The following is a 14,101-nucleotide window of genomic DNA, read 5'->3' as shown; positions in this document are numbered from 1 at the left end:
CGTCCTTTAAATACCTCCAGGGATGGCGACTCAACCACTTCCCTGGGCAGTCTGTTCCAATGCTTGATAACCCTCTCGGTGAAGAAAAAAATGCCTGCGCCCTTCCTTGCCTGCGCCCTTGATAACCCTTGATATGCTTGATAACCCTCTCGGTGAAGAAAAAAATGCCTGCGCCCTTCCTTGTAGATGCGCATTTCCCTGCACTGCTTGGCATTTCCAGATCCTGCACAACTCTGATTAGCCACAGCCTTTGATTAAAGAACTGAAAGTACCTTTTAAACCCCAGAGGCCAATGAATCAGCATTGCTGCATCTGAATTCCACCAGTACAAGCAAGATCAGAATGTGAGCCCTAGGCTACAGCCCTGCTCAGATGTGGGGAACAAACCCAAACATGCCAGCCGCCCTCTAACCCAAGCTTTACTATCCTTTTCTGCCCAAAACTCCACCTGCATTTACCCGGTGTTCCTTGCCGGGAGCCATGGCAGAGTTTGGTACTGTAGTTTGGCTTTGTAGCCAAAATGAAGTTTTCCTAATTATTGCTCTTCTGAGCTAAAGAAACAAAAACTTGGAAAAAGGAATATGTGTAACTGAAGTTGATGGGAGTTGCAGGTGGGAGCACAGCTGGATTAAAACTGAGGATTTTTGGAAACATCCAACTTGTGTGGCAAGATGGAAGACGAGAGAACGTGAGCTGTTGCCAGGGAAGTAAAAGCATTCAGAGAGCAAAGCCTCAGCAGCGGCGTTAGGGTTATAACAGGTTAAAGGATGGTTACCGAAGAGCGTGGAGACCTTGCGGCAAAGGGAAAGCAGGTAATGATAGTAGCTAAGCACAAGATAAAAAGTTGCTGAAATAGGTGGATGAAGCTGATAAAGACTGGAGAGCACAGCTCAGCTCACGTAATGAAGGGCTGAGGACATGAGGAGGCAGTGACATGGTGTGTAGGGTTGTGTTTAGGGGGTGCGGATTAAGGGGAGGGAGCGGGGAATGGGAATTGGTTTGAAACCAGTTGCCTTGTCCCTGCTGGCATACTCGTGGACCGATCGCCTTACTGTCCACCTAGCACAGGCATCCGACCTGTCCTGTGCTCTGTGCCATCCCCAACAACATACAAAGACATCCTCCAGATGGATGCTGTGTAGCAGGCGCAGCACCAAATAATTCAGGGGAAGGAATTGCTTTCATACCCCAGCCAGCCTAAAGCAGGACATGGCTAGACACGCAAACAACCCCTGACTGCATGGTCACATCTGAAACGTCCCTTGCTGCACAGCAGCTGGTGCAGTAGGTTTGAGAAAGGTGATGGCAGGAGATGCATGCCCGGATAGATGCTTTGTAGCTGTTTGCACAGCCTGTATCCTGATCACAGCCACTCTCCAAACCACTGATAAATTGCTGGTTGGCACAGGATGCTTGGGAGACCCCTGGGGAGGTAAAATCACGGGTATAGACAGGTCCAGACATTGCAGGACACTCCCAGAACATTGTGTAGGAAGGAAACGGCATTCAGATCTCTAAAAAGCCCTGAAGGCAGGAGAGAGGTAGCAACGGGCATAGATCATCTAAACCGTGTTTTCAGCCTGTTCCATACTGGGATCTTGCTTTGTACAGGCAGGATGCTGCCAAACCCACCCAGCAAGGTGAGGAAGACAGGATGGTCTCACGACACGTGCACACAGACATACACCCTCGTACGAGCTGCCTGCCAGGCTGCGCGTGCTGACCTCAGGCACCAGAGCAGGCTCCGGTTGCTTTACAAACCAACCCACGCAGTAGGAACAGCCAACCTGCGGGCTCCTTCCACGTGCCCTCTTCCCTCCCTGCAAACCCTGCTGACCCTTCAGTCCCCAGGCGCACACCCGTCGTGAGTGTGATGCCAAAAATCTTCAGGTCCGTCCCCAGATCAGGAGGTTTTTAGACAGGTTTTTCCTGTCTAAAGGTTTTTACCAGCCCACAAACCACAAAAGCAGGTCACTTGGCCATAGCCAGCATCTCTCTTCATTTTTTTCTGTCATATGGTGGGGTTTTTTTTCTTTTTGGTGGTGTGTTTTTGCTTGCTGCCTGTTCTCTCCTCCTCTGCAGTCCGGTTTTCTCGTCCAGGCAGTGTCTCCCCTCTGCTCACTGCTAGGTTCATGTTACTCCCAAAGAGATGCACCAGAATCTAGCGGTTGACCAGGATGCCACCAGCAAGGAGAGGTGGGAGCTGGCAGCACCAGTGAGGCTCTGGCTAACAGCAACCAACAAACAAAAGCAGGTAGTTCCCCACGCAAGATATAATTCAGCCATGGAACTCCCTGCCTGGAGAAGTTGTAGATGTTGAAGCTCCTGTGGGCTCTAGAAGTCACTGGAGATTCACGGAAGGATCTTGAGCTCATTTCATAGGACTGTAGGAGAATTCGGGCTGGAAGGGACCCTGGGAGGTCTCTGGTCCAACCTTCTGCTCTAAGCAGGGTCAATTCTGGGAGCAGCCCAGGTTGCTGAGGGCTTTACCCACTTGGGTCTTCAAATCCTCGGAAGAAGGAGATGACACAACCGCTATGGGCAACCCACTCCGACACTTGGCTGGCCTGCCGATGAAAAAGTTTCTCCTTACACCCAGTTTGGACCTTTCTCCTTAAAACTTACACCCGTTACCTACTGTCCTCTCACCACGCAACCACTGTGAAGACTTTACCTGCTTGGAGGTACCGGGGGCTGCTGTCAGGGCCCCCCAAAGCCCGCCCTTTCCCTCAGCCGCTCCTCACAGGGTGAAGCCCCTGTTCCCCTTCCCGCTCCCTCCCACCACCCCAGCACTCCTCCCGGGCCTCCCCTCCTTCTGCTCCCCAGGAGCCCGCAGCTCTCCAGCCGTCTCTCGGGGAAGGACTTTTAGCCTTTTGCCAGGAAAACCCAGCTGGTTTTCCCCTCCTCATATCGATACTTTGCTACCATCTAGCGCTGAAGGGGCGCAGGGCCCGAAGGCGGCTGGCGGCGGGGGCGGGGGGGGGGCCCTCAGGGTGACTCGGGCCTCCCCGCAATACCGATAAATATGGGTAAACGCCGGGTATTTCAACGACGGACACGATAAGGAGGGGCCGGCAGGGAGGCAGCCCCGCGGGGCCCCAGCACACACGCGTGGGGTCCCCCTCAGGCAGCGCTACCGCTGCCGCTCCCGGCCCCGCCGCGGCCCCGCCCGCTCCGGCTCTCCCCACGGCGCCCCCCAGCGGCTGGCGGAGGTGCCGCCCCGCCTCTCCCGCGGTGTGCGCATGCGCGGTACGGCGACCTCCCCCCCTTTTCGCCCTCCCTGTCCTCCTGTCGCTTTCCGGCAGCGCGGCTGGAGGTGCGACGTTTTCACGACGGCGCGTGTCGAGGGGCGGTGTCGCTTCACGGCAGGAGGCGCTGGCCTGGCCCGTGAGGGGAGCGGCTGAGGGGGTGCCGCCAGCATGAAGCAGAAGAGGAAAGGTACTGGGGTGTGGGGGGATCGCAGTGCCCGGGGGCTGGTGGCAGGGTGGCCCCTGCCCCTCTCCCAGGAGCTGAGGGCAGTGGGGCAGGGCTTTGCCGCCTTCCCCGGCCGTGTGTGTGTGTAAGGGGGGACTGAGGAGCAACACTTTACCCTGTGTTTGGGCATGGCGGGGGGTCTGTGGGACGGGGCTGCTCATGCTTCCCCCGGCCCTGGGGGGGTGGGAGGTGTGGGGTGGCAGGTCTTTACCACCTCCCCTAACGCTGCGCGTGTGTGTGGAGTGGGAAAACGAGGCAAGACTTCTCGCTTCCCCTCTCCATGTTCTTTTGAGGGCGGGTGAAGGGCCAGCCCCCACCTTGCTTGAGGGTTGGAGGGACTTGGCACCCCTCTGTGAGCCACCCCTTTTCTCTCCCTACTGTTGATCTGGGAGCTGTCACTGGGAGGCAGAGTCATTTACATCCCTGTGGGTGCTCAGGAGTTTGCTTTGCTCCTGACCGGTGCCCTGACTGGCAGATGCAGAATGGGGTGCTGGGGGTAGGGGAGCCCGGGTATCGATGGATTTTTCCCTCATGGCAAAGGGGAAAAAAAAAAAAAAAACAGGGGAAAAGATATGGGGCAACAAAGATGATGCCAGCGTGGGACTAGCAGTGGTATGGTCTGTCCCACAAAACTACCTGCAGAGAGAGACCGGATGGGAGCATTGCTGCGGTGCTTCTCCCGGGTGGGTGTAAATGCTGCTGGATTTCAGAACAGCTGGCACGAACAAAAACATGTTGGAGCGGTTGTGCACCCAGCTGTGTCCCTGCTGGTGGGTTTTCTGACAAGTTTGGTGTGTATATTTTACTGTCCCAACACCTGCTGGCGTAGACGGAGCCCCACAAGGTGAAATAAATGCATGTTGTTGTTAGGAAGTGTGGGCAGATCTCTTAATAGCAATGCCGTTCTTCTCCCAAACCTGGTATAGAAGAAACGTAAGCAATGTATACAGTCTATGCAGTGCAGACCCTCGTTGCAGCATGGGGTGTGTCTGTGAGGCTCAGTGGGGAAGCTTTAAAGCACAGATAGCACTGCCTGATGAAGCATACCCTCTCTGTGGTGGAGAGGAGTTCACAGAGCTGGCCTCTGCGTTTGGCTTGCCCCACCATCCTTCTCAGAACACGTTCTGTCCCTTGCCATGTGTAGCGGTAGCATCAGACTAGTCTACTAATTGCCTTTAACTTCCAGTGATGTTTTATTTCTAGCTGTTGTGCAGATTCCTCGGACATAAGAAGGTGGAGTTTGTCCTAGAAGTAAAAGAAAACCAGTGATATGAGGTGGTGACTGTTGTTTGTTCAAGGAATGCTGCAAATCAAGAGTGATACACAGTGGCAAAATTCCCTCTGTAGGCACCAATTGTAGGAAATATTAAAAATGAACTACAGAGCAGAGGCACCTTGGTTGCCACAAGCAGTTAGAAAGCATTGGCTATACACATGGTTTGCTCTTTTGTTCTCGTTTCAGGAGACCTCAGCCATGCAGAGCTGATGGTGATGACGATAGCTGACATCATAAAGCAATTAATTGAGGCTCACGAGCAGGGAAAAGATGTGAATCTGAACAAGTAAGTCACTCTGGAATGACACTGAAGAGCTGGTCCACCACTGATGAACGTGTCCAGTACAGTCTCTTATGTTCAGGCTTTATTTTAAAATGTTTTATTTTCACAAGCTACTGTCATTTCTCTTACTGTTGTCTGATTAAAAAAAATACCACTAAGGTTTGTGAATTCTGTGGTGATCTGCTACTTCATTGGCAATGCTCGGAGTACAAAATGGGTTGTATTGGTGAAAAACCTTTAAGAAACTTGTTGTTGCCTTTTTGCATTTCCACCTGTGTTCATCCTTCAGTAGTCCCAAAGTCAGTTCTGTCAGGGAAAGGAGAGATTAATTTGGGTATAAAGTTTAAATCAGATTTTCTTAGCAACATCTTATAAATGAAGGTGTTGTTTACAGAAAGTTCTTCCTTCTTGACATATGTGGAATAATAAACCCTGAATTTCTCCCACTCTTTTTATTTCACTTACATGATATAACTGCCAACCTTTTGCTGATGCTGGAAATAACTGACATGAATGTCTTAGAAGTTAACCCAGCTAGAGTCTGTGTACGTAGGGGTTAATCGCATGGAAGTCTTATGAAAAGAATTAAATCGCTAAAAACGGGTAAGCCGGAGCCTGTGGGCTTCACAATGTTTTGATAAAATCATACTTGGAAGTAAAATATGCAGAACATTGGCAATTGTCGCATATCAACTTTATTTGGAGTTTATTTTCAGTATCTTAATACACAATGCAGCTGTTGCAAGGAATTAGGAATTACTGTATGCTTTTTAAATAAGTTACTTGGAAAGGCAAATTGGGAGAACTTCCCTAGATCTCCGTGTAACTGAACAGTAATGCAGTAGCACTGCTGTGGAATATGGGTATGCAAGTCAGAATGGAGTTGTTAATTTGAGATATTTCTGCTTTCAGGCTGAAAACCAAGACGTCGGCAAAGTATGGACTTTCAGCGCAGCCACGTTTGGTTGACATCATTGCTGCTGTTCCACCACAGTACCGCAAGGTGCTGGTACCAAAGCTGAAGGCCAAGCCTATAAGAACTGCTAGTGGGGTAAGCATGTACATCATTCTCTCCATCCGCCACCATCCTCCCCGGCTCTCAGCGATAAATTGTATTTAATCGTTTTCAAAGACCCAGATATTGTGTGTCCAGAAGCTTTAATGAAGATGCACTGGCTGCATTGCCAGCTTCCAGGTTGCCTTTTCTGTGATGAGGCACCACAGGGCCTCTATTGCTTTCAAAGCATTTGGGAGAAGAGAAAGAGGGGGTCTGGAGATCTTGTTTCAGAGCAGCAGGTCTTTTTAGTTGCTGTAGAAACAGGGCAGCTTAATCTACAGGCCCTCGTGGTGAATAAAGGTAAAATGTTAGTATTTAACCTGTTTCTTTGAAAGGTAGTTCAGGCTGAAAGCAGGAACAGAGGTACAGCTAACATTCAGCTGTGTGTTTTTTAAGCTGCCCTACTGTTATGTATAGCATGCCTAAATTCAAGTTAACAAAAAAATACCCCAAACCAGAAACCAAAATCCCGGGAACTGTTCAATTTTTGTAACTTAAAAAAACCAAACCAAAACACCCAAACAAAACCACAAAAAAAACCCACCCCCAAAACCCCCTTAATTTCTTTAATTTCTTCTTTCTGGCTATAGAATATTTCATTAAACTCTGACTCCAACCAGGATTTCTGAAAACTGGAAATGAGGTATTCCAAGTTGGGTGCCCCAAATTAGTGGACACTGGAAAATCTTAGTGTGTCTGTCTCTTCTTCCCTCTGGTCCTTTTTAAAAAAGAAGATAGCATGTTCCATTATGCTTGCATTTCACGTGTGAAAAGCTGGCTGAGATCAGCCTGGGAAAAAAAGGCTTCGCTCAGTTAGGTGGAAGGAGGAAGCTATTTTTATTATCTTTGGTTTATATCTTTTTGTTTCTCTTCATCTCTTCCCCGTTTTCATCTTCTGGGTGGTGTTTGGTACGCATGGTGGGACGCTCTCACCCTTGCACTGTTTTAGATGCATGTTAGATGGTCCTAGTGAATACCTGAATGTCAGTCTGCATCTTTTCAGCAAGGTGGTTAATCAGATTTGGTATAAGACAGCTGGTCTTTATTCTGAATATTCACAATTCTGCCAGTTTATTCTGAATTGTGAAAATATTAAATAATAGGATTCCTATTTCTTCACATATTTGTTGTCATAGAATCATAGAATCACAGAACGGTTTGGGCTGGAAGGGACCTTTAAAGATCATCCAGTCCAACCCCCCTGCAATGAGCAGGGACATTTTCAAGTAGATCAGGTTGCTCAGAGCCCTGTCCAACCTGACCTTGAACATTTCCAGAGATGGGGCGTCTACCACCTCTACGGGCAACCTGGGCCAGTGTCCTTATCTGTTTATCCAGTATTATCTCCTTTGAGAGTTAACGCACAGATATTCTAGGTGGCAGACTAAGCAGAAAACATCTTTAAATAGTCTCTCGCAGATGCACATTTATACATAGCCTTCCAAGATGCACTTTATTTTAGTAACTTCAGAAGCAATTACTATAATTTCTCTCCTTTGTAACTCTGCTTCTTACAGATTGCTGTCGTGGCTGTGATGTGTAAACCACACAGGTGTCCGCACATTAACTTTACAGGCAACATATGTGTGTAAGTATGACAGTTTAGATGACCTAAGAGCACTGTTTTCCAGTATTTCTGTGTAAATCTGGTATTGCAGTAGCATTGTATTGGGGACAGGCTTCCTTTCTGCACAAGTGCAAAGTTGCAGAGTGCTGATACCTGCACATAATGCTAAGAAGTCTACTTGTTTTCTGTTTTTCTTCAAGGAGGAAACTTTTTTTTCTTTCATGGGCCAAACACTACTTACCTTAGTAGATAGAGACTTTCATGAATATAGTAACCAAGAGAATATATTCATGATCAAATGTAAGTTGTGTGACTGTGGCAGGGTGCGCAGGTGTGTTGTGCATATGACTGGGTATGTAAGCAGATTGGAGAAGGCTATTACAGGAAAGAAAGAGGGTTCAATCATCTGAAAAGTTTGAAAACTGCTGAACTGAGACTCACCTGAGGAGGTGCAGGTGTTGTCTGCAAAGACTTGCTCGGTGCGACGGTCTGGCTCTGCCTGGCTCTGGAATGAAACGAGAGCACAGATGGAAGGCCTTCGGCTGCCAAGAGCTTGTGGAGTTAGGGGAATAGCTTCTGAGTTTTATTTGAATTGAGAAGCGCAAGCTGGGTTTACCTTGAACTATGTTACCTCTGTTTGACTTAAGAGTCTGTGCACCTGAAATCTCATCTAGTTTTTTTCTAACCATATTGGTTAATCTATTTCAAAATGTTGCTTCTCTTTCCCTCCTTGTCACTCCCAAAGCATCAGTGTATTTCACTAGCAGCTGTCTAACACGGAGTGAGCTGGCTCCGTTCTTGTTTTTTGCATGAGCAGCTATTCTGTTTGAGATGTTCCAGGTAATTACTTATATGAAATGTCTTCAATTGGATTGCGCAACTTTTGCCAGCAAATTAATTTGGCCATGGTAATTTGGTAATTAATTTTATAATGGTGACAGATGACTTGGGTTGAGTTTGCAGGGCAGGCGGTGAGGAAACTAATCAATTATACTGTGCACCGAATGTGTCTGATTTGATAGAGATGGCATTATCTTAGCCTGTGCATTTGAGATCTGCTCCCTGTAAGTAACAATACGCTGACCGCTCTGTTACCTTGTCGGTTGGAGGTGCTAAGCGCCTGCAGCTAACGGTGAAGGGGCTGTCAACCCTCCTGTCTCAGGTCGTCTTTGAGCACAGAATGACTGTAGATTGATCATTAATCCCACAGCCCTCAAAAGAAAGCTAAGGACCCTTCAGAATAAACTTATATTCCTTTCAATTACTATCTGCCGTGTACCGTTCCTCTCCTGGCTAGCAGTCATGCTGTGGTAGCCACAAGCCTGTCTTGCTGTGTCACAGAGTAAGAGTTTCAAACAAGCCTCTAGATGCGGAAACTGTAGTTTAATACCAAACTGCCATAGAGTTATCCAGGGTAGATGGACTGTATTCTCTTGAAGTAGTCTTAGAATGCTGTATTCATTAAATAGCATGTTCCTAAGTTCAGAAAACAAATGTAAATGAGCTTTCTCACCATCAAGATATTTAAATTCTGTACATTTCTGGAAGAGAAATGCAGATTGTATAACAGGATGATGCGTCTGTCTTATGTCTTTCCATGCCAAACAAAAATCATATTTTACATTAAATGAGACGATGTTTTTGATAGAATGGTGGAAAATATTTGAATTGTTTATGATTGTAAAATTACTTTTTAAAATCTAATAATCTGTGTGTAACTGTTACTCCAAAATTGTATGGCAGCTCCCTAAAATAATGCCATGTTCCAGAAATATGTTCACAGTACGTTTTCCTTCTAGTAAGTCTTGTCAAATTGTTTTATGTGGATGTAGTCATTTGACAGGTCTGAACTCTTTTTTTTGACATCCCATTCTCATGAAAATTAAATGAAACAACTGTTTTGCACTGTATACTTAGCGTTTGTAAACGTACATAGGCTCAGTTGCTCTCAGTGTGACTGGATATCACAGAACTGCTGTCCTCAGCACGTGCGTTTGGGTCTGTACCTATATTTACATTGGGTGATGCAGAAACACAGGGATTCATTCATTCATCCTATGCTCTCAGCTGACCAGTCGTGAGCCAGCTTTAGTCTAGAAGCTGTATTGCAGCATTAAAGTACCGTAGTGCTTGAGATAAGGCCTTCCTTTTGTGGATTTGGTTTTGCCTAGAGGAGAGTTCCCGAATGCCAGGAGAGCGGTTGGCATGTTGCTGTGGTCAGGCTGTCTTGAATTTGTGTTCCCCTGCGTTTCTGATGAGGGATGGTGTAGTTAGAGCAGCGTCTGCTCAGCCTGCGCCCTCTGTGTACCCGTACCTCAGACAGATTAAGTCTTTGCAATTGTATGAGTTTGATGCCTGTTTTCTGTCTTTTAATATTTGCAGATACTGCCCAGGTGGACCTGATTCTGATTTTGAATATTCAACACAGTCTTACACTGGATATGAGGTATTACTTTGGTCTGCCATAATGCATTGCCTACGCTCTCTATAAACTTGGGTTAGGCTGCTCTTCATTTCTACAAATTCACCCATGTTGCAAGAATAAAAAAACAAAAGGAAACTTCATAAACTTCAAGAGCTAAAGCAGCTCAACTACAAGCCTGGAAATTCTTCTCAATTATTGTAGCAGTTGTTTCTTTATCCTCACCTTGCTGCTCTTTATACTGTTATATGTGTAATAAGCTGTAGAGCAGGAGCGAGCAGCCTGTGATTCTGAGCAGGGCAAGTGCAGCGTCGTGGCTGTATCCCGTGACTTGCTGGTGTGGGAACAGCTGTTAATCTGAATCTCCAGCTGTGGAAAGCGATGAGTAAGAGCAGTTGAAGGTGACATTGCTGTTTCCCATGGGACGCTGCTGCACGCGGTTTGTTGAAATGAACGCTAGCTGTGATTCCTACAGCAGTTACCAATCTGTGTCAAAATTTTCCTAATGGAACAGTCCCGCAGAAACATACAGTCTAACTTGTGGCTCAGTATGGGTTTAAGGGAACGGTACAGAAAAGGCAGAACCAGACTCCTCCTCAGAGCTGCCCAGTGGAAGGATGAGAAGCAACAAACATGAGTTGGAGTGTGGAAAATTGTGCCTTAATATAAGAAAAGAATGTTTTAACATGACAGTTGTCAAATACTTGGGTAGGGATCTAGAGAGGTTTTGGGAACTCCATTCTTAAAGATAGTCACTGACTGGACACAGCCATGAGCATCCTGCCCTAACTGGACCTGCTTTCAGTCCTGTCCAACCTACAGGACCCTGTGGATTAATAAAGGTCAAGCTCTGGAAAAAAGCCTATTATTTAGCTGTTAGTGCCTCTGAAATTACATCTGTGCCCTTATACGTCTATATCTGCAGTGATATCTCGCTAAATATATATAAGCAAAATAGCACTTTCCTGTTGTATGCCAGAAGTTTAATAGCAAAAGATCTTGTTATGACTAAATTATTGTGACTGGTTTTCACAAAACAACTCATTGCTATTGTACAGATACAAAGTAGTAAAATGAGGTAAAATACAAACTGGACGAATTTGGTAAACAGTGATGCAGCATCCTTTTAGTGTGGATTTTGTCTGTTAGTCTTTTATCAGTGGCTTGAAACTTGTCCCATTAGTGCAAAGTAGGAAAATCCTGTGTATATTTATATTACTTCACGTTGTTTTGGATATGCTGTGTTCATTTGTTTAATACTAACAGCATGTGGGAGTTATGCATGATTTAAAGAGTCCTTATCCTTTAGAGCTTTTATTATAACAGATATGAAATACCAAACAAATCCAGTATGCACAAGATACTTGAAAACCTTATCTTAGAGTATTATTAATAGGCTTACATCAGCTAGTAATATAAGAAGTAAGTTATTAGGGATTCCAGTTGAAAGAATATGTTTAGATGAAAGAATATTTGAAGTTGAGACTGAGTTCTACAGGACACTCCTTGGATAACAGTTGTGCAAGTGAAGAAAAACTGAAATGAACAGAATGGAAAAACTCGTATTTTGAAAAACATTTTGTTTGTGATTTTTTTTGCAATATTTTTTGAGACTCCCTACAGAGAGTCTTTATCCATCCTGTCATAGTGCACTAACAATTTGAAAAATTGTGTCATTCTCTCTATGTCATATTACTATCCAAGGATTAAAAAAAAGTGTTAAGGAGCCAAATTCAAATTTACAATTGGACGGATTCTCTGGTTGTGAGTTTGAAGACTATAGGGTCCATTAGGATTAGAAGACTTTAGCATTTCAGTGCTAAAAGTTGTCTTTTGTTCTTTTTCACTGTGTTTTTTTTTAAAAAAAAAGTTTACAAAACAGATCTCCTTGTTTCTTTTAGCCAACGTCCATGAGGGCCATTCGGGCTAGATATGACCCCTATCTCCAGACAAGACACAGAGTGGAACAGGTAAATTTTTACAGTGAAAGGGGAATGTGTTGTGATTGTGATGAAAATAATGATAATGCTTTTAATTGCCTGAACTGGTGGGCTGAAAGGGTTGTGGTCAGCAGCACTAAGTCCGGCCAGAGGCCGGTCTCTAGTGATACAACACAGCTGTCAATATTGGGGGCCAATAGTGTTTAACTTCTCTGTTAAATGACCTGGATGTTGGGACAGACACACTGTCAGCGAGTTTGTAGATGATACAGAATTGGGAGGAGTAGATGATAGACCAGAGGATTGTGCTGCCATTCAGAGAGACCTGGACAAGGCTGGAGAAATGGGCTGGCAGGAAACTCTTGAAGTTCAACAAAGGGAAATGCCAAGTCCTGCCTCTGGAGAGGAACAACCCCAGGCACCAGTACATGCTGGGGGTTGACCAGCTGGAAAGCAGCTTGGCAGAAAAAGACCTGGGGGTCCTGGTGGACACCAGGTTGACCACATGAGCAGCATTGTGGCCTTGAGGCAAAGAAGACCACCAGCTTCCTGGGCTGCATTAGGACGAGTGTTGCCAGCAGGTCAAGGGAGGGGATCCTTCCTCTGGCCTCAGCAGTGGTGAGGCCCCATCTATAGAGCTGTGTCCAATTCTGTGCTCCCCAGAAGAAGACAGACATGAACATACTGGAGCAAGTCTAGCAAAGGGTTACCAAGATGATGAAGGGATTGGAGCATCTGAGGAGGTGCTGAGAGAGCCAAAACTATTTAGCCCAGGGAAGAGAACGCTTGGGAGAATCTTACCAATGTGTATAAATACCTGGTGGGAGACGCTAAGAGATGGAGCCAGGCTCTTCTCAGTGGTGCCCAGTGACAGAACAGCACAGGACACAACAGGCACAAATTGAAACATGAGAAGTTCCATTTGAACATCAGGAAACAGTTTTTAATTGTAAGGGTGACCAAGCACTGGACCAGGCTGCCCAGAGAGGTTGTGCAGTCTCCATCCTGTGAGATACTCAAAGCCTGTCTGAACACAGCGCCGAACAAACTGCGGTAGCTGATGCTGCTTTGAGAAGTGAGATTGGACTAGGTGATCTCCAGAGGTCCCTTCCAACCTCAACATTTCATGATTCTATAATTCTACGTTAGCCTGACTTGAACCTCATAGAAGAATTATTTTTAGACCTTTTAATTGTCTACACCATTTCCATTAGATGAATGACAAGTTTTGAACCTCTTATAAGATGCCATCTGTTCTGAACAATACCTGATTATTGATAAGAGACCATATTACAACAAAATTGTACTGAACTTTTGTGGCAGTTGCTAGTTCTTGATAATTACTTACATGGAAAATTTAGTACTGAGATAGTGGCTTTCCTACCAAAATGATTTTTTGGGGTCTCCGCTGGAGAATTAGAAGATCTGAAGGGTTTCTCAGTCCTGTTCTGCTTTGATGGGTTTCCTGTTTATCTCCAAATCCATTGGAAAATTCTCCATTCCAGGATTCAGCGTAGTCCTTTTCTCCCACAAGGTTTTAAGGAAAGTTAGTTCTATGTGGATTGAAGCAGATGTGAGGAAACTTTTCCTACTGGCCATATCTAAGCTAGCTTCAAACTGGAACCAGCGTAACTCCCATCAGCAAGGTGCTGGGCTCAAATAATTCTGCTGTGTCAAGAAAACCTGTTATGCTGGGCTCAATACCTGCACTGTGTTCTTGCAGTAGAAAAATAATTTTTGAGTTTTTTCAGGTTTTGGCATTCATAAAAGATATAACGGCTAAAGAAGGAAATGCAGTGTATGAATGTCAGGGCTTTCAAAGAAGTCTTTTAGATAAGTCCCTGATTGGTAATTTTTCCCTGGTACTTTTAATTTTACAGCTGAAGCAGTTGGGCCACAGCGTGGATAAGGTAGAGTTCATTGTGATGGGTGGAACATTCATGGCCCTGCCTGAAGAGTACAGAGATTACTTCATCAGAAACCTTCACGATGCCTTATCAGGTCACACTTCCAATAATGTAGCAGAGGCCGTCAGGTAAACATCTTGGTTTTCTTTAATGTAATTATTTAAAAGTGTTTTTT

General features: G+C 45.7%; 1 protein-coding gene across 1 annotated transcript in view; it reads left to right on the top strand.

Annotated features, from left to right (window-relative positions):
• The first annotated feature begins 3,335 nt into the window (after window positions 1-3,335).
• The window catches only part of ELP3 (elongator acetyltransferase complex subunit 3), a 92,866-nt gene continuing 82,100 nt past the window's right edge, over window positions 3,336-14,101 (top strand). The window contains exons 1-7 of the mRNA XM_075497652.1: window positions 3,336-3,438; window positions 4,937-5,036; window positions 5,946-6,084; window positions 7,608-7,678; window positions 10,040-10,103; window positions 11,981-12,049; window positions 13,900-14,054. Coding sequence (XP_075353767.1) covers window positions 3,420-3,438; window positions 4,937-5,036; window positions 5,946-6,084; window positions 7,608-7,678; window positions 10,040-10,103; window positions 11,981-12,049; window positions 13,900-14,054 — 617 coding nt within the window. The 5' untranslated portion in view covers window positions 3,336-3,419. The remainder of the gene's footprint in view (window positions 3,439-4,936; window positions 5,037-5,945; window positions 6,085-7,607; window positions 7,679-10,039; window positions 10,104-11,980; window positions 12,050-13,899; window positions 14,055-14,101) is intronic.

This window comes from Mycteria americana, chromosome 3 (genome assembly GCF_035582795.1).
Source record: "Mycteria americana isolate JAX WOST 10 ecotype Jacksonville Zoo and Gardens chromosome 3, USCA_MyAme_1.0, whole genome shotgun sequence".
NCBI classification, from domain to species: domain Eukaryota; kingdom Metazoa; phylum Chordata; class Aves; order Ciconiiformes; family Ciconiidae; genus Mycteria; species Mycteria americana.
Note: the sequence above shows the minus strand (reverse complement) of the source record. Positions and strands in the feature narration are given on the sequence as shown.